Source organism: Ictidomys tridecemlineatus, chromosome Y (genome assembly GCF_052094955.1).
Source record: "Ictidomys tridecemlineatus isolate mIctTri1 chromosome Y, mIctTri1.hap1, whole genome shotgun sequence".
Lineage (NCBI taxonomy): Eukaryota > Metazoa > Chordata > Mammalia > Rodentia > Sciuridae > Ictidomys > Ictidomys tridecemlineatus.
This window is the reverse complement of record NC_135494.1, coordinates 22,579,487-22,604,743: the sequence shown is the minus strand read 5'-3', so window position 1 is coordinate 22,604,743 and position 25,257 is coordinate 22,579,487. Positions and strand designations below refer to the sequence as shown.

Here is a 25,257-nt window from a genome sequence, read left to right as displayed (position 1 = left end):
GTATTGCCAAGCACAGCTACTTCCCATTCACTTTCCAAGGGATATCCTGACCTGCCCAGACCACTGGACACCTGGACACTCACCCTGCAGCTTGAACCTGAACTTAGCTGTCTCTATGACCTTCCGACTTGTACCTGTCCTACAAAGGCACCCACAGTTCCTACTATTTCCTGTTACCAGCCCATTGCCATGAATGGACCAGCATGCTATTTTGCAGGATTTCAAGATTGTCAAGGTTCCTCTGAACAAATGGACAGAACCCTGAAGCAAGACAGTGAAAATATAAGGCTGTCCCTGCAATAGGAATGCAAATTGCTTTTGACTTCTCCTCTGACGGGAATGGGAAAGAGAGCCTTTACCAGGTCAATCAAACACTATGGTGAATGCCAAAAATCCATGTGCAGAGCTGCAAACTTCAGACTTCAAACTACAGTCCAACCACTCCAACATTACTGTAGTATTGCCTAACTTGAAGACATATATATTTTACTATATAAATATATTTTGCCATTTGTCTATGCTTAGTAACAAATTTGCATTTTTTTATTTGATATAACAAAGGCTTTGATGTAATTTTTCTTAGATTTTGCATTTTTCATTATTATTATGCTTAACCTCAAACATATTGATTCTTATATAATTGTATTAGTATTATGAACAATCACATGAAATGTTGTGAATATAATTATAGGACTTTTTTTCATTTAGTATGAACCTTTCCATCAGTGTGGAAAACGAAGAAAATTTCTTCCCGCTGTATAATCTGGGATTTGTAGCTTAAAGTTTGTTTTTCTGTGAATAAAATGTACTCAATAAATGCTTATATAATTATATCAAAATGAATTCTGCTGTCATGTATGACTAAAAAGAACCAATAAATTAAAAATATATTCAAAAATGAAAAAAAAACCTATGGTGTTTAGAAATGAAATATTTGGGAGGTGATTAGGATTAAATAAATTCACCCCAGTGAAGTCCCCATGATTGGATACAGGTGACTTTATAAAGGGAGGGGAGTGGAGATTTCGGAGGATACCCATCCTTACACTTGTGGTTCTCGATATGTGAAGCTCTGCCCTGGCTCGGGACTCTGCCAGCAAGAAGACCAACCTCAGCTGCTGCCCTTGCCCCTGATGTAGACCTACGAAACAAACCTCTCCTCTTTATACTCCTCCACTCTGGTACTGTGTTATTAGCGACAGGGACTGGATTAATAGAAGGCAAATGCTCTGTTTTAATCAGATCACAGATTCATCTTTTGTGGGCACATTCAAGTATAAAGTGACCACTTTACTGCTCAGGGCCTGGGAGTTGCAGAGGAAGGTAATGTCATTTATATACTTTAAATGAATTTACATAAGCAGCAAAGGTTCAGTATGGTACATGATAATGTCTTTTCCCTTGGTAAGTGCTTCAAACAGCAAACTCAAAAGCAGCAATTAATGTATCCTTCAGAAGACACTCTGTAATCAATTAACTCATGACATTTGACTACTCAGCCTATTATTAATCCAAATTTAATATTCACCTCAAAACCAGTTTGCCATTATCAAATCCACTAAAATGTCCTACTGAAACAATTTTCCAAGGTGAAAAAAATACAAAGATTCAAGCTGGGGACATGTTGGCTTCTTAAGAGGGATTTTAAGATTATAGATCTTTGTCTCTTCCCAGCAGCTCTCTGAATATGACCCCAGTTTCCTCATGTTAAAATAAGGGCCTTGCATAGTCTGGCTGGCTCTGCAGGTCTAAGGCTCTCATGTCCAGGATCTGCCTATTTTTAGCCCAAGGCATCTTAGGGAGGAGACCAGAATTCCAAATGAAGTTCAAATTTGCAGCAACACTAGTGGCCCAGGTACACAGTCTCAGAAAAAGACTCCAAAATGACTTAAAATTAACACATCATACCAAACTTTTTGTTTTATAAGTGAGAAAACTTAATTAAGGAGAAATTTCATGTTTTCTTCCGATTAACCTACTTATCTTTCAAAATTCAGTTCTGAGCTGGAGGTACACAGCTCAGTGGCAGAATGCGTGCCTAGTCAGTGGGAGGTCCTGGGTTCCATGCCCAGCACTGCAGAGAGGAAGAAGAGGAAGAGGAAGAGGGAAGGAAGAGGAGAACAGGGGGAAAAGAGAGGACCTGAGAAGAGAGACTGATTTAATTTAGCCATTCACCCAGAAGATACAGCTGACCACTCCCTACTGTCATCAACACCAAATATTCACTGTGTGTCAGTTATCTGCCAGTCCCTGTTCTAAGCACTTAGGATTCATGGTGCACAGTGGAGACGAAAATCCTTGCTCTCAAGTGGCTTATATTCTAGGTGGGGGGAGGGCCGGAGGCACTGCACTGTAAATGTAATAAGTAAATCATGCTGTATGTGGCAGGGAGCCAGGACTAGAGGGAGACAGAAAAGGACCATGGGGATCAGGAACACCAAGAGTGGGAATGGCTGAGTTTGTGAGTGACTTATTTAGTTAGTTAGTTAGTTTTGAGTTTGAGTTTTTACCTAGTCTGATAGCTTCATAAAGAGGTGAAAGTTGATTAAAAAAAAAAATCTTATAGGAGATGGGGAAAGGAGCCAGGGAGTATCCAGAAGAAGAAGAACGGCAGGGTCCCACCCTGTGAACATTCTCCACCAGTTCAGGTCACAGTGAGCAGGCTCTTGAGAGCTAAGGCTAGGGAAGCTGGTCACACAGAGCCCTCGGGGCCACCACAGAGGCTTCTACACTCCAGGGTTTGAGTAGAGCAGTGACATGATCCAACTTCTTCCCTGCAGGCCCACCTGCTCTGGTTGCTGTGTGGGGAATAGAACATGGTGGACAGGAAGAGAAGCTCTGAAAGCTGGTGGGGGCTGTTGCAGCCCCTCAGGTAAGAGGCCAGGACTGCTTGGACCCAGGGCAGTAGCGGAGGTCGGCTCTGTCCTGAAAACACAACAGGTTAAGCTAAGAGATGAGATGACACTAATGGGAAACATGAGTAAAGTGTTTCCTTGAGTTTTGTGAGCAAACAAATCAAACCCGCGGGCAGGGTTGTGGGAACTCCTGATTTATACCTGTCGGAAGTATAAGTGACAACCTACCACTTGAAACTGGCAATTTGAAGGGGGCGGGGTGTGGTCAGAGTCTTGTGATTCTGAGCTCTCAACTTGTAGTATCTGACATTATTTCCAGATAGAATTGGAGGACATTCAACTGCTGGTGTTCACTGCAGAACTGGTTGGTGTGTGGGGCTTCTCCCACATCTGATGTCTGAATAAGAGGTAGTTGGTACTGAAAACCAGAGTGGGAAAGTGTTTTTACCACACTGTGTAACACATTGCTGCAAACTTTGTAACTTAAAACAATACACCCTTATTCTCTCACACTTTCCATGGGCCAGGAGTCTTTAGCTAGGTCCTCTGTTGAAAGTTTCACAAGCCTGCAACTAAGGTGCCAGGCTGTGTTTTCATGTGGAGGCCCCAGTGAGGAAAATGTGCTTCCAAGCTCATTCAGGTTGCAGACAGTTGGTTTATTTGTGGTTGTAGGATAAGGGATCTAGCTGTTAGCTTGGAGCACCCCTCCATTCCCAGGGCTCACTCACAGTTCTTTGATGTCAACTCCTTCAACACTTCCACCCTCTTCATCAAGCTGTAAGGAAAGTCTTCAATGTAACATAAAGCAATCACAGGTGACACCGTATCACCTTTGCTTTATTCTATTAGTTAGAAGCAAGTCTCTGGATCTGCACACTTAAGTGCCTGAACACCAGGAAGTGGGACACACGTGGGATCACAGTGACCTGTATCATTAGAAGTGTATGTGCCCCTCATCTCAACAATTCTGTCTCCTGTTAGCTCTGGCATAGCATGGCTAGTGTGACAAAAGAACTTCATTTTCTTTTTAAATTTTTTTTTTGGTTGTTGACAGACCTTTATTTTATTTATTTTTTATGCAGTGCTTAGAATCAAACCCTGTGCCTCACACATGTTGGGCAAGAGCGCTTCCACTGGGCCCCAGCCCCAGCCCTAAGAACTTCATTTTCAATTTAAAGAAATCTAATGATCAATTTAATTTAAAAACCCATAGTAAACTCAGTTTCAGAAAAAAAAATTTTGTGTAAGTAAATGAGACTTCTTTTTCAACTGTAAATTTTATAAAACTAGATACAGATCAAATATCTCCACTGAAAACTCAGTGTTTAAACAGTATGAGTGATGTTAATTGTAAAGATATACACCAAGTTTCAAAGACAATACCAAACCCAGAAATCTCTTAAATAATTTCCAAACTGATGTTGAAATGATAAGATATATTATTAAAAACAATTTTATCTGCTTGTACTTATTTTTGAAAGAAACGAGTTACCAGAGGATTTTAAGTTGCACACGTGGTTCAAATTCTATTGCTGATCAAAAATAAAGAGGTGCTGAGCTTACCCTTGGCAAGACACCAATGTCAGCTAATAGTGCAGGGAAACATCTGATTAATGATAGATGGGACACTGTGGAGGGCTCAGAGGGGTGCAGACGGGTTCTCCAAGCGCTGGGAAGGTCTCTGGAGAAGGCCGACCTGTTGCTGACACACCCAGCAGGACGCCCCGCCCAAGCCGCTGCTCCGCCTGCTTTTTGCCCGGTGCCCGCTGTGAACGCGGCATTGCTTGACCCTCGCGCAGCGCCGTAGGCCGAGGTGCACGCAGGGCGGCGGCGATGGCGGACGTGTCGGAGAGGACGCTGCAGGTGTCGGTGCTGGTGGCTTTCGCCTCCGGAGTGCTCCTCGGCTGGGAGGCGAACCGGCTAAGGAGGCGCAACCTGGACTGGAGGAAGCAGAGGCTGCAAGACAAGCTGGCGACGACGCAGAAGAAGCTGGACCTGGCCTGAAGCAGCAGGTACGGTGGGGCCGGGCGCACCCCGGGGTGGGCGAGGGGGCGCGGGGCGCCGCGGCGCTTTCCTCCCAGCGACCCCACTCCCTGGGAGCCGGCGTCCGACCCAAACGCTCCGCACCGCGACCTCCCCGCGCCAAACCCCGCTCCAGCCCGCGCTAAACCCCGCTCCAGCCCGCGCTGCGCCCGGCCGGGCCACCCACGGAACCCCCGACCGTCCACGACAGTCCGCATCCCCCGCCCTGACGGCCCCCAGCCGCAGGGTCTGCAGCCCAGGGCTGTGCTGGAGCTGCCCTACCCGCCCCCGCCCCGCCCTCTCCGGGGTCCCTGTCCCTGGAGCCACCACTCTTGGGGCCCAAGCCTCAGGAAGAGTCCTACTGTGTCAGGACTGCAGGACCTGGAGGGCGAGCAGGGACGTTAACTAGAGGACACACAAATGTTGTCAGCATGAAAGTTAACTTCAAAGATAAACCAGTGGCAAAGGAGATGAACTCTCCCAAAGACTGTGAAAATGGCCACTCTCAGTCTTGGGGGAGGCGTGGCCGGCCTGGCACCTAGACTCGCTGCTCCAGGGTGTCAGGTTCAGCTTTCTGGAAAGCACTGTGATGGAGGTGTAGCCCATGTGCATGCACCCAGGCTGGTTAGTGGAGTTCCTGAAACCTGCCCTATGTAATAATGAAACGTTGGGACAGAGATTGATAGATAGTAAAAGTACTGGTCTCATTGTTGCTTAATCGAAAAAATGATACACTTTAATGAGAAGTAATAGGGGAATGAATAACTTTTGATGGGATATAATAATACTATTACTAAACTTTTGTTAAAAATCTTAATGTGTTAGGGAAAATATTTGTGATCAAATGGCAAGTTAACAAAAACAAAACGGAATGAAAGGTATCTTAATGACGTTTTTCTATATATAGTACATGAAAAAGATATAAAAGAAAACATGCTGAAATGGTATCTCAGTGGTGGAATGCTGGGAGTAGTGTTTTTTCTCATTTTTAAGTACACCGAATGCCTATGCCTTTTTTTTTTCCAGTACTGAGATTGAACCCAGGTGTGCCCTATCACTGAGCCACATCCCAGCTCTTTTATTATTTATTTGTTTTTGTGGTACTGGGGATAAGTCTGGGGCCTTGTGCATGCTAGGCATGTAAGTGCTCCACCACTGAGCCACATCCCTAGCCCTGAGCCACATCCCTAGCCCTTTTTATTTTTTATTGTGACACAGAGTCTGGCTAAATTATTGAGGCTGGCCTTGAACTTGTGATCCTCCTGCCTTAGCCTCCATAGTAGCTGGGATTATAGGTGTGTGCCATTTCATCCCAGGTCTATTACTTTGCGAGAAAAAAAAAGTAAATAGCAATTAATAGGTTCATTTTTTTTTAGATTCTTTATCAGTTTGCTAATTTTATTTTGTAAAAAGGATCTATTGCCAAGATTTTTACTCTAAATAAAATTATTTTATATCAGTTAAAAATAAGCCAGGCACGGTGATGCAGGCCTGTAATCCCAGCAGCTCTGGAGGCTGAGGCAGGAGGATGGTGACTTCAAAGCCAGCCTCAGCAAAAATGAGGTGCTATACAACTCAGTGAGACTGTCTCTAAATAAAATACAAAATAGGGCTGGGGTCATGTGCCCCTGAGTTCAATCTCTGGTACCTAAAAAGAATTTTAAAAAATAAAATTTAAAATGTACCAAAGAATTTGGCACATAAATATTTAAATGACTTTGTATTGGAATCACAGTGGTACAGCAAAAGCAAAATTGTCTCCTGGTAGAAATGAAAAATAAAACTTGATGGAGTATTGACTTACTTACTGGTAAGTTACTGTGGTTCTGCACTTAATTTTAAATTTAGTAGGACATTAAGAGAACCAGGAAATTTTTCAAAAGTAAACTATAAAAGCAGTTAGTAAAGCAAAAATAAAAGATGATTACAAAATTATTCAACTTGGGGACAAATTGATTCAGGAACCACTTGATACCTTGAATATCTGGAAAGGATGTTTTAATAATATTAGCTCATTCTTTCTTGTATCCACAAAAGAGACCTGAAAAGAAAGTGGACGGTCGGGGCTGGGGATGTGGCTCAAGCGCTAATGTGCTCACCTGGCATGCGCTGGGGGCGCTGGGTTCGATCCTCAGCACCACATAAAAATAAAATAAAGATGTTGTGTTCACCCGAAAAGTAAAAAAAAGTTAAATTTTTTTTCCTCTCTCTCTCTCTCTCAAAAAAAAAGAAAAAAAGAAAGTGGAATAAATTTCCAGCATGGTATCCATGGGACAAGGAATCAGCTTTCTATTTTGGTCACTGAGTGTATGAATTTTGTAAATAACTCAGGTAGATGCCAAATAATAAGGACAGAGAAGAAGCTAGTGGAATTTACTTTTTTATCTACTTTATCTTTTGCACATAATCTGCAGAAAAGAAACCAAAGAAAGATGTGCCTTTTTGGAGGGGTACATTGACAAAGATGCAAGTAGTCTTTAGTAACACAAGAAGTCAGGACAAAGTCATGTAACATTTGATGCAATGAATACTATTTGGTAATAAGGAATAAACTTATGATACAATAGTGTGGAAGCATAACATTACATGGTTCATGTAGACAAGAGTTCATACTGTACAAGTTCATTTATGTAAAAGTTCAAGAGCAGGCAAAATTTAGGGTGGACAAAAATCAAGACAAGTTTGTCTCAGGAGGAATGGGATGGAATTTACTAGAAAGGACATTGGAGTTCTTCTATGAGGTTTCAGTTATAAACACACGTTTGTCAAAATGCAGCAGATATACCTTTTAGGTTTGTGCATGTCTTTGTATGTTTTACATCAAATATTCAGCTCTCTTAGTGGTACCTATAGCACATTATTTAGGGGGCAATGTATTGGTGACTGCAGTTGACTTCAAAATGCATAAAAATAAAGTGGGTTGATGGATAGATAGACCAAATAAGTAGGGTAAAATGTGAACAGTAGAATCGAGGTAGTGGCATATAGGTATTTGCTATAAAATTCTTTCGACTTTATTGTATGCCTAAAAGTGTTTATTTCATAAGGAGAGAAAAGTAAATTTTTATTTCCTAAGACAATAGACATAACTGAAATGTAAGAATCATAACTTAATATGATGTTTTAAACTGTCTTCGTTTGCCGTAGGTTGATAGTCTGCTTTCTGAGAGCCGATTGAAAGAAGCTCTAGAACCTAATAAAAGTCGAGATATTTACCAAAGGTAAAGTATGCTCAATTATTGGGTTTTCTCGAGACTAAGCTTATATCTCAATGAGTTGGATTTAAGGCACAGAAGTTGTTTGAGACTTTCTTGCCCTCTTTCCCTTCCTTTCTTGCTTTTTCTTTTTATTTATCTCTGTTTCACCCGAAAGACAAAATAATAATGGTAGATAATATTGAGGTAACAGTGATTAAGATTTTCTAAAATGTACTTTTAAATATTTCCTATCATTATCTAAATCTACCTGGTCTTAATTTGAAATGATAAGATCAAATAAAGAATAGTAAATATTAAAAAGAAGTACCCTTCATTTATTTTATACCCTGTGTGTGCCAGGCATTATAGTCTGTACTCCTCAAACTTTTTCTTAAATTTTTTCAATAATACCATAGGTACTTATTAACATAAATAAGAAAATCAAGGCTCACAGCAGTTAGTTAATGCATCTAGCATTACTTGGCTTTAAGACACTAAAGTTGGGAGCCTATGTAAATGTTTTAAGGTGGCTAAGAAATGCAGAATTCCTGAAGCAAGGGAGAGCACTTGAGAACCTCAGAGGTGCAGGTTTAGTCCATTACAACCAAATGGAAGGATTGCAGGGTGATGTCATGAAGGTCTAGAAGGAACTAGCTACACCTAGTGGTTGTGGGCTTGTTGCTATTGTGCAGCAACTAAAATCTGCTCAGAATGCACTGTGGTGGCTCACGCAGAATTACCCTAGGCCCTTGGCTCATGTAGCCCAGAAATGATCAGAAATCTTGCTAGAAGCAATTTGTCTTTGCTTGGGATAATGACCTTTAATTTTCTTGAAAAGATACTGTGTTCTCTATATGAGTAAGTAGTTTCTGGTTTTAATCCCTGGGAAATTTTAACATTAAATAGAGATAACGAACTAAACTGAACTAGACTGTTAACACTTTTGCATTAAGTTCAGAACATCATTAAGTAAATCTGCAAATTTGGGGGTATTTGAAGAGTTTATAGCATTCAGAAGAACATGAGAAGGGGCACCAGGAGATAAATAGTAAATACTTAAGTAATAAGACCATGGGGAAGAAAAGAAAAGAGCATGAGATTCATTCTATTAACTTAAATTATTTATTAGAAGTATTTGGAAAAGTTTTACTTAAGCCAGCAATTCAAAGTGCCTTAAGGCAAAGTAAAATATAAATAATTTTTAAAATGTCAAATGGAATTTAATTTACCATTATTGGCAGGATTGTTTGTTTAAGGAATTATTTCAAATTAAGTTAATTAATAATAGTGAAGAAAATAATAAAGGTAATCGTGCTTGCTTTGCTAGATTTAAAAACAAAATAATATATACAGACTATATTTGAAGCCCTGGGGAAAGCTAAGTTTTGAATTTTCTTTTAAAAAATATTAAGCTTTGGGCCTGGGGATGTGGCTCAAGCGGTAGCATGCTCGCCTGGCATGCCTGGTGCACTGGGTTGGATCCTCAACACCACATAAAAATAAAATAAAGATGTTGTGTCCACCAAAAACTAAAAAATAAATATTAAAAATTCATATTCTCTCTCTCTCTCTCTCTCTCTCTCTCTCTCTCTCTCTCTTTCTAAATAAAAAATATTAAGTGTTTATGGGGAGAAGAGATTGAACCCAGGCCCCTTTGCCACATGGTTACATCCCTGGTCTTTTTATTTTTTTCTTCTCTGACAAGGTCTTGTTAAGTTGCCCTGGCTGGCCTCAGACTTTCAATCCTCCTCCTCAGCCTCTAGAGTTGCTGGGATTGTAGATGTGTGACACTCCGCCTGGCAATAATAAGTATTTTTAAGCCATAGTTAGCGTGTGAATAAAATGATCCCTTCACAGTCCCTTAAAAATTCACACTGATGTTTGCAAGTCTGAAAATGTCATTTTGCCCTTATGTTTGATGAATAGTTAGCTGGTTATAGAATTTAAAATAATAGCTACTAAAACTTTTGAAGGCATTGTTGAGTTTTCTTTGCATGCAGTGATGCTGGTAAGTCCAATTATCATTCCTTAATAATTAGCCTGTTGACTTTTCAGCCTTGGTGTTTTGAAATTTTAGCAGAGTATATTTTGGCATTGTTTTTATCTGTTTAGCCCCAAGTGGATAGTTTCACTTTGAAAACTCATATATTTCTCATGAGCTCTGGGAAATTTTATTTTACTAAAGATTACTTCTTTACTTCCATTTATCTATTTTTTCTGAAACATCTTTGAGTCGGGTATTGAATATCTTGGATAGATTGTCTAGGTTTCTAAACCTCTCATGAATACTTTTGTTGCTTGTCTTTTTCTTATGCCTGGGAGTTTCTCTTGACTTTTTTTTTTTCCCTTCTAAATGGAATTGTAATTGAGGATTGGGTAACAAATACTGACAGTATTTTGTGTAGCAGCCACAATTAAGTCCATCAGACATTCCAAATAAAACACTATCACAAATTTTTATAACTTCTATGAATGTTTAATTTACTGATCATCTTGTTCATTTACTAGTGTTTTTTCTTGTTTTCAATCTTTTTTTTTTTTTTTTAAGTATCATATTCCTGCTTTCAGATTTTCTCCTTCCATGCTTAGGTTTGTTTTTAAGTTTTCTTCTGTTCTTTGAATTGTCTTTGCTTCCTTGGTGCTCGGATTCCTATTTATTTATTTATAAATTTTACATTTTATCCTTATGTTACTGGTTTTCTTTATTTAGTCTGGTGGCCCTTTGCTATTCATTTTTATTTGAGAATGTGAGCCTGGGTTGATTATTCTAGAGCCCTTTCTCGGGTTCTTCCACTGTGGCATATCTTGGTGTCTTTCCTGTTAGCACCATATGCTGAATGCAAATCAAGTTCTTTGCAGGTGGACAGGGCTCATCATGGGGTCAGGAACCAGCCTTTAGTCTGAGGAGCCTTCAGTGCAGGAATAGGTGTGCTGGAAAGTTCTTTAGTAATTATGATTCTCCCCAAATCATTTATTATTATTATTTTTATATTTTAAGAAGAATATTCTGGTTCAGAAGGAAAACAAAGGTGAGATAAGAGAAGAGAGCTAACAGGCTGAGGACTTCTGTAAATAAACTTTAAAAGTTACTACCTTTATTACAAAAGAGCCTTAACTAAATGTAAACTTAATGAGAATCTTTGCTCTTTCCCCGAGTAATACAAAGACCCCTGATGGCTTTAAGATTGATTTCCCTAAATGTGCACCCATGTGCATCCTAGACAGACCTTCATGATCCTGGAGTGTTCTGCCGGGTGTCCCTTGTGCCTGTGTGACACTTGATTAGAGTGTCACTTGATAAAAGAACATGCTTCTGTTTTTTCCATGCAGCAGAAATTTGTTGCCCTCTCTTGCTGGCCCATGATCCTTTCCCATTCTTTTCTGTTTGGGGTTATTACGTTCGAAAACACTTTAGTCATTTTTTGTTCGGTTTCAGGAGGCAGCGAAGATGGGTGTGTGCTTAGTTTTTATCCTGAACCAGGAATCTTAAGTATCTGGGCTGTTTGAGGATTTGATAATTTTATAGATGTGAAGGAGATAATTATAATTATTTTCTTGGATTGTGTATTATAAAAAAATCATTTTGCACTCTGGCTCTCAAGTGAGATTTCTGAGTTCTTTCATTCAACAGGACATCTGTCAAAATAAGCAGCTTTACTAAGTGTCATCTGACAAAACTATGCTGCTAGATTCTCCCGGGTGGGTCAGTGGCTCCTGATGTCCCAAGACCAGCGGTTGGTGACATTCTGTCTATTCTGCCAGCCTCAGCTTGTTGATGATGTCTGTCCTCAGAATTGCAAAGTCCTTAGGGTGCAGTATTTAAGAGCAGGAAGGGGAGGGGGTTTCTTAATGCCTTGCTGTAGAGGCTGGGGGCAGGGGGCATCCTGAGCATGCTCTTTTATGTTCTGTTGGCCAGCCCAAGTGTCCCTCCACCACCTGCAGTGGAGGCTGAGAACAGAGGTGCCAACAGAGGGCAGGTCACAGGATAGAGGAAGCCAGAGGAGGGTTTGGGGCAGGCACCTGGCAGGGTCAACCAGTTTCATGTTGCCATTTCTCTTTTTCTGCCCATTTCACAAAGGACTTTTGACTCCTACCCCATTTCCCTTTTATGTTACTTTATGTCATTTCACTCACATCTGTAAGAGAAAAACAGCTCCAGTAACACGGAAGTCACTTTTCAGAGAGTAAGAGAAAAGCCAGGACTCCGAATACTAAAAACAGATTTGATGTTTGAAAACTCCTCTGGGTGCCACGGCACACACCTGTGATCTCAGTGCCTTAGGAGGCTGGGGCAGGAGGATCATGAGTTCAGAGGCAGCCTGAGCAACTTAGTGAGTCTCCAAGCAACTCAGGGACACCCTGTCTCTAAATAAAATGCAGAAAAGGGCGGGGATGTGGCTCTGTGGTTCAGTGCTCCTGGATTCAATCCTTAGTATCAAGAAAAAGAAGGAAAACTCCGCTATCATCAGTTGTACCCCATTTTTGGTCATTTTTTGTATCTCTTCTCTGGATGTCTGAGACTTAAACTGAGATATATGAGCTGTCTCTGTAGCCCAAAGCATTGTACCTGTCCCGAGAGCCTGTTCAAAAGGGGTGTGCAGTGGCAGTGGCAAGAAGAGGCAGCCACTGCTATTGCCACTAGTCCGAGTGCCTCCTCGGAGTCCGGGTGCCCACCTGCCCTCCCTGCTGCCCTCCCAGGGATCCACTGTGGTTCTTTTTAGAACCTTATTTTCTCTGCCTGGAGTCGGGCTTGTTGGGAGACTTAGACAGCTGTGGTGGGGGTCAGTTGTGTCTCATGTCCAGTTCCTTGGCCTTGGCAACTGTAGAGCTGGGGAGGTGTCTTAGAACCCAGAGCCCCTGCTCATTTTAGACTCAGGAGACTGAGGCCCCAGGTCCCTGACATTTCTGAGCCTGGTTTTCCTGCCCAGGGCCTTGGAGCGCCCCTTGGATCATCTAAAACAATGGGTACAAAGGTTTTTACATGTGGTTTACATGTGGTTTTTACAGCTCATATGAATTTTTAAATGGGGAAAATAAAGATCTAAGTCTAGGATATAAACAGGACATTCACAGAGGGCTACAGATGGACAAGCAGTAGGGAGTATGGTGATCACGATTCTAAATTTGTCATTACGGAAACTCAGGGTGCTGGGTCTCACACTGCCTGTATAACAGGAGGTATGCGCCACAGTATCCAAATTCCCCCCACCTTTAATCTGGGGGAATAATTCCTACCCCACAAGCTCCTGGTGAGGATTAACTTGGATAACATGCCCTGCACAGCCTCCTTACCACTGAACCCTAGTTTCTAGCCTCATCCTAGCTGGAGCAGGAGGGGCGCCCCATTATCAGGAGTGAATACAGAAGCTCAAGTTTCTTATGATTCTTTAAAAAATATGTTCAGGGTTTTCACTTATACTTAGAAGAAAAAAATAAGGAAACATCCAAAATTCCACCTTGGCAAAGTGAGGTCCCAGTTATTTCCTAGAAGGTGGAGCTGGTCGATAGGGAAGCATTCTGATGTGTATTGTGAGGCACAGGGAGTCACAGGGTGGGTGACAGACAGGGCAGGAGACTTACTGAACTAGGGGGAAGGACAGAGGAATTTTTCTCATTTTACGTGTCCTGTCTATGCCATTCCAACATTTTTCTTAAATATTTATTTTTTAGTTATAGGTAGACACAATATTTTTATTTTTTATTTTATGTGGTGCTGAGGATCGAACCCAGTGCCTCACGCATGCTAGGCAAGTGTTCTACCTCCAAGCCACGACCCCATCCCCCATTTTACAACGATCTGTGTTACTGTTTTATTTTAAAAATCATATAAATTCATAATGGCTTAATTTCAAATATTGATTCAACACATTTAAAAACAATAATTACTTGCTATTAACAAGTCATTCAAGTCAAAACATCTTTATTTTTATTTGTTTATTTTTATGTGGTGCTGAGGACCGAACCCAGTGCCTCACGTGTGCAAGGCAAGTGCTCTACCACTGAGCTACAGCCCCAGGCCCATCTTAATAACAAAAATCTTTCTCATTTTCATATAAGTACATTTCCTGTATTGATGCTTGGGACAGAATCTCTTTGCTGAGATGACACCCCATGGAAGGGTGAACACTGTCATTCTCATCCATCAATGAGACATAATTAGAATGAATACATTTGTGCTAAAAATGTTTCACTTCTGGTTGGGGTGTCTCCGGAATGCCCGCCATGCACAGCCATCATAGTATGTTATTCCTTCACAGAACTTACGAGCTCTTCTTGAATGGTGGCACTCCTTATGAAAAAGGTGTTGAAGTGGACCCTTCAGTGTCCAGAAGAGGTACTGCAGTGGTGCGCTGCCTTCTGTCAGCTTTCCGTCACTGTGACAACGTACCTGAGTTAATCAACTTCAGAAGAAAGGTTTATTTTTATTTTGCTTCACGGGTTTCCGTCCATGATTGCTTGGCCGTTTCTTTGAGCCTGTGACATCATGGTGGGAGCACATGGCAGAGGAGGCCTGTTCATCTCATGGTTGCCAGGACTCACAGGAAGGGTTAGGGTCCAGTATCTTCAATTGACCAGTGTCCTAGCCTCCTCCCATAAGGCCTCATCTCTTAAAGGTCCCACACCTTCTCCCTCAGTGCCACAGGCCAGTGACCAAGCCTTTAATTTGTGGGCCTTTGGGGAACACCTCAGATCCAAACCGTGGTACCTCCTTTTCCTTAAAGATGAAACAAATGGCAGAGGCTTCAGAGAAGGCAGCCATATTCCAGTAAGCATGACAGTTTCTACTTGGATTCTCATGTTTTAAGATGTGCCATTTGGTGATGTGATCTTAGTCATTTTTATCTCAGTGATTGTTATTTTGGTAGCACATGTAAGACTATAATGTTGAAAATCGTGAGAAATGGGGCCCTGCGTTAGTTCTGTCGCTGAACGCTGAGCTGATGCTGTGGCAGGTACAGAGTGAGTGAAGCCGGCTGCCTCAGAGATGGCCCATTTCAGGGTCAGGGTGTGTAGGCATTGAAATCGTGACATGCATGCCACCTCACCCTCCAGCCACCCTCCAGGAGGATGGAGCACCCGTCAATATGTCTGTTGGCCAGGGGACACCAGGGAAGGGAGTGGAGGGCAGCACAGATGGGCCCTCCCTCGGGGAGCTGTGGGCTGGCAGCTGGAGCCCCCTTGCACGCCTCAGCCCTCCCGTCCTTGTGTGGTCCAGGACACCAACCCTGGCTGCTGCACCAGTGCCAGGCTCTCTCCTCCTTGGAACAGGAAGGAGTTGGGGTTTGGGGTGCAGGTGCTTCTTCCTCGGGCCGCATGTGCCCTTCCCCCTTTCCCTGCGTGCTGCTGCGGCTATCTGCCCTAGTGGCCGGGGGTGGTGTAGGGAGGCCCCAGGTTGCTGTCACCGCCAGGTCTCTTCTGACAGCTGGAGGGATGTGGGCGCCTCCTGCCTGCTGTAACCACAGTTGTGCTGACCTGTCACTTAATAGTCTTACCAAACGCCCGTTCCCAGCTCTGACAGCTATGGGTCTGTTTCTGTTTTGACAGTGCAAGGCAGTGTTTTCCAGCAGATGATGACCATGCGGAGGCAGCCTCAACTCCTGGTGAAACTGAGGTCTCTCACCCAAAGGTCACGGAGCATGCTCAGGTGCGTCCGGCTTCCTGGGCACTGCCCGTGGGGCACTCGGCCCCAGGTCGCATCTGCCTTGGGTCTCCCCTGCTTGGCTTTCTCTTGTCAGTTACTTTTTCCCCCATTAATTATTTTTGCCAAAGAGCAGAAGAGAAATAGAAAAATAATAAAGCTCAAGTGACAGACTTGGTAATAAATCCTTCAACTACTTTTGAACAAATGAAACTTACCAATGCCTGGGCCTATCTTCAGGGAAATCTTTTTTTACTTGTTCTTTTTGGTTTTATAGGACAGGAGAATGTATTTTGACATATCCTACTTACATGGTGTGCGACTTCCCATTCTTGTGGTTGTACATAGTATGGAGTTCCACTGGTCGTGGGTTCATATATGAACACAGGAAAGTGACGTCCCACTCATTCTGCTGTCTTTTCTATTTCCAGCCCCTCTCCCTCCCACTCATACTCTTTGTCTAATCCAATGAACTTTTCTTCTTCCCTCCCCTCCCCTTATTGTGCATTAGTATCTGCATATCAGAGAGAACATTTGGCCTTTGGTTTTTGGGGACTGACTAGCATATTTCACTTAGCATGATAATCTCCAGTTTCATCCATTTATTGGCAAATGCTATAGTTTCTTTCTTCTTTAGGCTAAGTAATGCTCTCTTGTGTGTATAGATACCACATTTTCTTCATCCATTCATCTGTTGAAGGGCACCTAGGTTGGTTCCGTAGCTTGGCTACTGTGAATTGAGCTGCTATAAACACTGATGTGGCCAAGTTACTACAGTATGAACTTTTTTTTTTTTTTTATGTTAGGTTTATTTAGGTTTGACTTGCATGCAGTAAAACTTATGATTGCAGTTCCTGGAGTTTTGACAAATGTACCGATCATGTGACAATCACCACAATCCAAAGAATATTCCCTTTGCTCTCAAAGGTTCTTTTGTGTCCCTCTGTGGTCAGCTCCCAGCTCCGGACTCGGGGAAGCACTCCTCAGTTTTCTTCCCCAGCACTTTTGCCTTTCCCAGATGCCGTAGGTGGATTCATGCGGCCTGTGGCCTGCAGCCTCTGAGTCTGGCGTCTTGGACCATCATACATCCGAGGCTCGTCCACGCTGTTGCCTTTGTTAGTGATTTGTTCCTGTTCATTCTGTATGGTAACTGCTGCATTTGATGGACATGCCACCATGTGTTTATCATCCTCTAGTTGGTGGTCATTTGGGTTTTTCTAGGTTTGGGTAACTATAAATAAACCTGCTCTAAATATTTGCATACACGTTTCTGCGTGTGTGGACGGGAGGCTACCTACATCTCATGTAGGACTGCCTAGCAGAGGGTTTGCTGTTACATCTGTTGTTGGTCTGGCTGCTTCCGCCTGTGCCATTGACCCTCTCACCCTCACTGTGCACAGGTTTCAGTGATTTCGTGTTCTTCGCAGCATATCGTATGATTTTTCTGTTTAGACCAGTTTAAAAAGGGAACAGCAGTTTCTCACCATGGTTTCATTTGCCTTTTCCTGGGGAGATCCCAGAGCTTCCAGTTCTCACTGGATCCCCTGTAGTCATGTAACCTTCTCTCAGGGTTTCAGTGGCTGCCTCTTTAAAATGGGGATAATAGCAATATCAATTCCCTCCAGCTGTAATGAGGTTTAATTGACATCAAGTATATGAAACACTTAGTCCATATTTATAGTCCCTGGCTATAGGGAAACACAATGGTGCTGGCCATAATTATCTATATCATAATTATTTTATATCCAAATAAATGTCAGTGCACATCAGGTAGATACATGGTGCCATTTCCTGAAATTTGTTCAAATGAAGAGGATTGAGGAATTTAAAACAGATGTTAACCGATTGGAGGGATGAGAGGGCCTTCCTCCAGGTCACACAGGGGAAACGAGACGGTGAGCCTGATGCAGGTTGGGGAGCAGCAGGGGAAGCAGACTGAGTGGTGGCTTCTGCCCCTGGGTCAGGGGCTTGCTTTAAATATCCCCTGTTCCTTCTCCAGAGCTGACAGGTGCTTGTCATCACACACGGGTGTTGAGTCTTTCAGTAAGTGTTAATAACGTGCTCCTGGGGATTAATCTCTCTTCTTACCTGCCTCGCCTTTTTTTTTCTTTTCCTGGATATTCGTGGCCCTTTTTTGGCAAATCTTTCCTCAGAAAATTGTGTTTTTTTCCCCAGTGTGAGGAGAAGCAGCACAGTAGGGGTCTTTGTCAGGGGCCAGCGGGATCCCATGGGGCCTAGTTCTCCCTCTTGCTGCTGCTGACAGCTGCTCCTCTCGGACCCCAGGGCACCCACACAGCCCTGTCAGCACAGCGCTTCCGGCAGTTTCTGTGGCTCCAGATACTAGCTTTTAGGTCCCTTCACCATCTCAAGGTCAGGTTTGACTGTGGTGCAGGGGGTGGATGAAACTAGGAGCACTCTTCTGTGTGTTGGCTTACTAAGAAGGGCCCTGGGTCCTTGTCCCCAATCTCAGGGACTGAGGCTCTCGCTTGAGTGTAGCGCACACGGGCACCCAGACATTTAGTATCAGAGCATGCCTCTCAGGCGCCCTGCTGCTGCCGCCCCTGCCACTTACTCAGACTTGGGCTGTCCTGGCATTGCCTCTGCACATGGCGGGATCCTGCCGTGTGCGCCCCTGGTGATGCTAAGGGTGGATTTGGGCACCCTGCTGGTGTGACCCAGGGACAGGCTCAGGCTGGCTCACCGACAGCAGGCCATGGCAGTGAAGCCAGAGGCCCTAGGCCTTTCCAAAGTCGTGGAACATGGGCTGCGGTGTACGTAGGTCAAGGTCAGGGGCTGGATGTGAAGTTTAGGATGTGGCTGCCCTGCCTGAGCACCTGGAGGGGCAAAGGCAGGACTGACCCAACTGGGCATCCTCGCCACCCATCCTGCTACCTACAGAGAAAAGGGAGCGAGTGTGGCACCTGCAGCCCTCCCCTCTCTTTCCAAGGAGCATCCACGTCCAGCCCCACCTGCCCTGCCTACCAGCTCCACCTTGGCTCAGCCATGTCTCTGCTCCCAGGAGACAGGAGGTGTCCCGGGTTACCTGTCCCCTGGAGCAGCCAGGGCGGTCCCCACAGCGCCCACCACCCAACCCCTCTGTCCTGGTTCTCACCTGAGGGCTTTTCCTTGGCGGAGCTGCTGGTCACAGCTGGGTGGGTTTTGATTTGCAGGGTCCTGTTCAGGATGCGGTGGCCTCAGCAGTGTGCCTGTGCCATGGACCTCAGAGGAGAAGAGGTGGCCTGACCCGCAGGCCCCCTGGAGAGGGGAGGGCAACTGAGGACCCCAGGTGACCTGGGGAGCAGGAGGCGGTTTAAAAGACAGACCCGCCCAGGTATTTCAGGTCTCACTGACTCTGTGTCCTTTTGTTTTCCTGTCGCACCTGTGGATTTTGTTTTAAGTCCTGGTTTAAAAACCCTCTCCTGTTTCCTTCTGTGTACCTGACCCATCATTTTAAATCATGTTCCAAGGTCACTTTTTGGTGTATGTGTGGTTCTGGGGATTGAACCCAGGTCCTTGAGCCTGTTAGGCAAGTGACCTTCCTGAGCTACACCCTCAGAGACCCTTGTAATTTTCCCCCCTTGGCCACAAGGTCTAATTGCCAAGGCTGACCTCAAAGGTTCCTCTTCCTCAGCCTCCCTGGTAGCTGACATGACAGGCATGCACCTGGGACTGTCACACTCTAGCCTGTGATGGGAACTCATGTGCATCTGTCCTGGGCTGAGCATGGTTCTGCAGAGCTGTGCTCCAGGCTCCCTGCAGGGCTGTGGAGGCTTCTGCTGCCCAGCAGCCCTGGTGCCATGGCCAGGGCTCCTCCCAGCTTAGGGCAGGCAGCTGCCCATTGCTGTAGGCTGACCTTATTTTCTTCTTATGGCACTCGTACATTCTCTGGAGTATGTTGGATGGTTTGTCCATTAGGAGTCTAACAGGTCCTCTAGAACCTTCAAATAATTAGTAAAATTCCTAAAGAGTAAGTGAGCATGCAGAGAAATTGGGCTAATGGGAAGAATGATGTTGGATGATATTTTCATGGCTTGAATATATTATCCAACATGAAGTTACATTTTATTACTTACAAAATAATAAAATAATGAAACAATATAATGGGCTGAGCCAAAATATATCCTCAGGATCTTAGGCATTTTGTAATAAATCTGCATCACTTTGGGTCATTCCCCTCATATTTCCTTTGAGATATTTTCTATGTGAGGCTTTAAAAAGAACAGAATATTCTGTAAAGAAAACCTTGTGATCTGTGCAGTATAAAATTGAATGGGTTCATTCAGAAATCAGAAATTCTATTGAAAGGTATTTGCCTGAGCCAAATAAAACCTATTTCTAGGCGTCCTGGTGAAGACAAGGTTTTATCTTTATATGTCTCATTGACTGTGGTTGTTTTTTTTTTGTTGTTAGAATGAAATCCATAAGTTGGCAAACCATTTTATCAGATGTGTAACTAGATGCCATTGAAAGTATCCACTTTTAAATGGTAGACAATCTGTATATGAACACTGCTTGTCTGCACCTTTTTTAAAAACAGGTCTAGGCTCAGGAGCCCAAATACCAATGGTTATCTGGAACATGTTCTTCAGTTTTTGCTTATCCGCCAGTATCCCCTGAGATCATCTGTTCAATCATCTTCGTTACCTCGTTCCTCCCTAGCTTTCATAGAACCCACATGCTGTCTATGAGTCAGGGTCACCAATCCCACAACATCGTGTTTGAGTAGCCAAAGTCTCACCTTTCACTTCGCCATGCCTGACATAGGCAGTAATATTTATCAGGAAATGTGAAATTTTCAAAGATCCAATTCTATGTGCTCCTTTCTCAAAGAGCATTAGGCAGGGATATAGCATACATAAATATTAAGTAAAGACCATAGAGTTTAAAAGTCATAGATACTTTTTATTTTGGAGGAGGTATTATTTAATCGGGAATTCAAACAGCTACATAATAGTGAAATGAGAAGATTTGCATCCATTTTGTTTCTGATGATTTTTATGACTAAGGATAAGATACTTTCTTGTTCCAATGCAGATGTTGCCCACTTCTGTGAATGGATGCAGGGTGTCAGCTGCTACTTGGATGTCTGCATGTTCTGGTTGACACTAACATCATACTTGGTAGGTGGCAGAAAGTCAATACTGAAGTTAAGCTCTTGTGTTCTAGCAGCTATGCTGAAGATCCTTGGTGTGCCACCTTCTGCAATCCATGCTGCTCTCTTCATGTTCCTTATTGACTTCCTGGTGATGAGCATCATGGTCTCCTGGTCTTTGAGAATGGCCAAGCATTGCTCTGTAAATGTGGAAGATAGTCATGTGGAAGGCTCCAGGGAGGAGGGATCATTGATCATGTACTCTACTCCATATGCCTCTTTAATAACCTGTTTTTTCTTCTTGGGTTTTAAGGGAGACAGTGCCCTCAAACACTCTGTGCAGCTGGGAGTGCAGGCTTCTGCTTCACCTTGAAGGAAGCATTCATGAATCCTTTCCAGAAGACATGAGAAGAGAGAAGTGAGCCTCAGGTATCATGCAGGTTCCTTGCATTGCCCATGGGCTAGAAGAGAGAAGAATTGCTTCATGAGATTTGATCCCTTTTTTCCTGAAGAGTTCCACACAGAGGTGAGTCCCCAGCATGTTTAGACACCATTTGAGACCCCTTTGTTGATGGAATTGAATCAGAGCCCCTGATGATGTGGAAGAGCTAAAGATGGATTTGCTATGAATTTTCTATTTCATTTCTCAGGGCCTGAGTCAAGCCAGCCATTGTGCTGTCAGCGCATGAGCTGCTGGTCAAATGTGAGGAAGTGGGCTTGCTTTATGAAAACACCACCCTGATTCAGTGAGCCAGAGGCAGCCTGGAGTCCCTCCATTTTCCTGTAAAGGCAGATTGCTGTGGATGGCCTCTGGCCTCTTCATGCAGCCCTGCTCAGAGTAGGGGATTGAGGGTTCAGGCAGATCCCTAGTTCCTTTTGACCTTTATAGCCATTGGGCCACCCCAGGATCCTTGGACTCTACCTGGTCTTCTGGCCTGGGTCAGGAGATGTGAGGTTTGGAATCCCTCTCTGTGGCAGGATCCCAGCCTCCCAGCCAGTTGAGGGGAGGCACAGCCTTCCCTAATTGTGTTAGAGTTGGAGACTTCTCCCACCCATCCTCATCCTTGCTCATCCCACATTTTGTAGCTTGACACCTGAGGACTTTATTCATTGACCTAGTGGTTAGTCATGATGGTTGCTAAGACTAAGTGACTCTTTCATGGTCACATCACTTGCATGGTTGGGCTAGACCATGGATCTTCCTGATAGATTTCATGGGACTCTCTCATGGTAACTGTGACTGCCTTCTAAACACACACACTACATTTGGAGTGTCAAAATTCTTGGCACTGCCTCCTTGGCAAGTGTATCTTGTCTTCTATGTGGGAATTTCACAAATATTTTCCTTTGGTTTGTGGAGGTCATGCAGAAGGGATTTCATTTGAAATAGCCCAAACAAGAAATACCAGTTGTCTTTTTCACACATGGATGTGTGTAGTGAACATCCCTTTCTGTGTGCTTGCATGAGTTGCTCCTTTGAATTTGTTGAAGAATGGTTGGCTGGGGAACAAAGTAACGAGAGATGGATATCAATGGTTGTCAAGTATTCTGAAGTGAAGAATGTATTGAGGATGTGAAGGCTTTTCTAGCCAGTTCCTATGGCTCAGTCAGGGATCAGTCAGAGGATTCTGCGTGGTAGACTCTTTGGAACAGATGTCAAAGTGGCCTGGTCTTACCCTGTCCAGGACTGAATGCTGAGCTTGAGTGGGAGCTTCTTGTCATTTCAAGCATTTCCATGAGTCTGTCCTCTGTTCTCTTGTATCCAAGTGGTTTCTAACAGGAAAGCAGAACAAAAATTGAAAGTATGGTGATTGATTATTTATACCAATGTTATTTCAATCAACTTTGTATAATACGAAATTAACTTTCTACTAGTAAGATTTCATATTTGAGGAAATAATGAAAATATTGGGGTTAGGGGATGAGAATATGCAAATCAAACATTTTTGAGCACCAAAACCCGTTTTTTGTTTTTGTTTTTGTTTTTTTAACTTAAATAATAAAGTGGCCAGAGGACCATACCTGCCATTCAGCCTCAACAACCTCCAGGTCCAGCCTCCAGGTGGCCCATTTCACCAGGGTGTGTGGGACTACACTGTCCTAGGATGAGAGAGCAGTACCCACGAATGTTGTCATCTCACAGAGTAGATATTGCCAGAGACAGTAGGGAGCTAGTGGCACATGAGGAAGGGAAGAGCTCTCAGGATGGGAAGAGGGGGCCACTTTGAGACTCACTGGGCATGGCACGAGGCTGCTGGGTGTGGTGTTGGCCTGGGCCCACTGAGTGGGGCAGATCCGTGGTCTGTGTCCCTGTACCCTCCTCTGTAGCCTGTGTTGGCAGCAGATCAGGGAATTGGGATCAGAAGTGCTCCCAGTAACACAGGCACCAGAGTGTGTGCCTAGCCGTTTCCCCACCTGGCCTGACTTGGTGCTTGTCTTGCCTCAGGGCTGAGACCCTACAGTCTCTGATGAGGGTGTCTGCAGTCCAGATCCAACCTGCATGGCCAACATGCTCAGACCTTCAGCTGGGTCCTAGGCTGCTGCAACCAAACTCTGTCAACTGGGTGGCCGACAACAGAGGAAGTGTCTTCTGTTGAGTTCCAGAGGCTCATCACAGTAGGTGTTGGGCTGTCCCAGTGCCATAACCCCTCCCAGGTTTCAAGGAGACTGTCCCCCCAACTGTCCCAGCCCTTCCCACTCTCCTACTGCTGCCCACGATCTGTGGTTCCCATATAGGCATCCCCTCCCGACTCCATCCTCACTTGGGCTGTATCCCCAAGTCTCCCTGGTCTCTGGGTCCAGACTCTCCTCTTCCTACAAGAATATCAGAAATTGGATTTGGTCCCAGTTGATGCTGTGTTCCATCATGTGAGCTCTTAGCTTCATCACTGTGCAAAGACTCTTTCCACACAAGTTCGCACGACTTTTGGCTGGCTAAGAATTTTCAGGGGACACTTTTCTAATGAGTACACTTTCCTTCCTTCAGATCTCCCCCCAGTGAGCATTCCTCGCACCCTTGTCCTAGTTCCTTTATGGCAGGTTCCCTCCTTATGGCTGAGAGGACCTAGTGACCCCTGGATTCACACATTCTCCTTAATCACCAACACACTGCAGAATTCTCTATGGGACTGCGGTGTTTTGCATTGGAACCCACCCCCTGACCTCTAAAAGTGGTCTAGACAATTGGGTTGGCTCCCTCCCTCCTGAACCTCTTTGATGTCCTTTAAAGTAAGTTCTTCTTTTGGATTCCTTCCATAATAGGCAAGTCCTTGGATCCCCTGCTAGAAAGTCTTCCAGCCTGAAGGTCAGATGTGTCCAGATGTTGAATTGAAGGATATCAGCTCCTAGAAGCCCTCATCCTGGCTGCAGTGTTTCCCCCCCTCAATGCAAAGTAAGAAAGTGCAGTTGGCCCTGCACCCATTCTTCTGCATCCATGATCCCCACCAGCTGGAAATCCAAACTATTAGGAAAGTAGTTGTATTTCTCTGGACAGATACTTCTCTCCTCATTGTTTCCTGGATCTTACAGTGTTACAGAGAATCACACTGCCCTTTCATTGTATTAGGTGTCAGAAGTCATCTAGAGATAATGGAAGTGCTACAGGAAGAAGATATGGAGCATTTAGATGCAAATACTCAGGCACTTTTGTAAGAGACTTGAGCCTGTGTGGAACTGATGGTTTGGGCGGACTTTGAACAAATCTCTCTTGGATTTCTTGTAAAGTTTCTGGCTTCTGGGCTTGGGAGTGTTCAGGACTTGTGTGTGAGTCAGCCTCATGGGGATGTGATGGGGGGCAGTCCGAGCTGTTGTGCAGAACCTCAGTGATGCCTTGTAAGGCCACCTGCAACACTGCAAGCAGCAGACGAGAAGGGAGCCCTCTCCCCATGTGTTCAGCTTAACTCTTGTCTTATCCAAAATCATGACTTGTGAAATGTTGCAGAAATGGACTCATGCCAAAAGTTGGGATGTTCTGGGGAGCATGGGCTGTCATTCTATTCTTTCTCTCCATTATGATGTGTTAGTGGGTGGGAACTTGAAGACGTGCTTAGGACAAGGATTCTCCTTCCCTGGGAAAGGGCTTCTGAAATCAGCCCTTGTCCCTCTTTCACCTGCTTCCCCAGGAGGACACAACAAGAATGTTCTTACAAGTTGGCCCCCGGTCTTGGTCTTCCAGCCTCCCAAGTTTGAGAAATAAAATCTGTGCTATGAATTACCCAGTGTCTTGTATTCTGCCATCACAACACAAACTATGCTAAGATAAGTCAATCAGCAGTCTCCCAAGTGTTTACATTGTGGTAATTGACACCAAACATCCGTTTTGTAATTAAACCATTTTGGAGGACACAGTTGAGTGGCATTAAGCATGTTCATGTTGGTGTATAGGCGTCACCACCATGCATCTCCAGAACTCACGTGGACATACTCTTGCCATCAATGCTGAATTCTAGTGCC

General features: G+C 44.0%; 1 protein-coding gene across 5 annotated transcripts; it reads left to right on the top strand.

Moving 5' to 3' along the window:
• The first annotated feature begins 4,645 nt into the window (after nucleotides 1–4,645).
• On the top strand, nucleotides 4,646–25,015 carry LOC144372105 (mitoregulin-like). 5 transcript variants are annotated; one of them, XM_078035522.1, is made up of 8 exons: nucleotides 4,646–4,867; nucleotides 8,025–8,098; nucleotides 15,620–15,719; nucleotides 18,884–19,044; nucleotides 20,748–20,833; nucleotides 21,119–21,331; nucleotides 23,252–23,421; nucleotides 24,067–25,015. In XM_078035522.1, exon 1 carries the CDS (start codon nucleotides 4,689–4,691, stop codon nucleotides 4,857–4,859), a length of 171 nt encoding a protein of 56 aa, XP_077891648.1. In that variant the 5' UTR covers nucleotides 4,646–4,688; the 3' UTR covers nucleotides 4,860–4,867; nucleotides 8,025–8,098; nucleotides 15,620–15,719; nucleotides 18,884–19,044; nucleotides 20,748–20,833; nucleotides 21,119–21,331; nucleotides 23,252–23,421; nucleotides 24,067–25,015. The 5 variants fall into 5 exon arrangements, 4 of the variants coding, with proteins under 4 accessions (XP_077891648.1, XP_077891647.1, XP_077891649.1 ...); XM_078035521.1 differs by having other exon boundaries at nucleotides 14,332–15,719; XR_013432155.1 differs by lacking the exon at nucleotides 4,646–4,867 and adding an exon at nucleotides 14,332–14,840 and having other exon boundaries at nucleotides 8,061–8,098.
• Nucleotides 25,016–25,257: the final 242 nt, after the last annotated feature.

Coding starts and splice junctions, on each gene's coding strand:
- LOC144372105 (XM_078035524.1), top strand. CDS start 4,689: ATGGCGGACGTGTCGGAGAGGACGCTGCAGGTGTCGGTGCTGGTGGCT.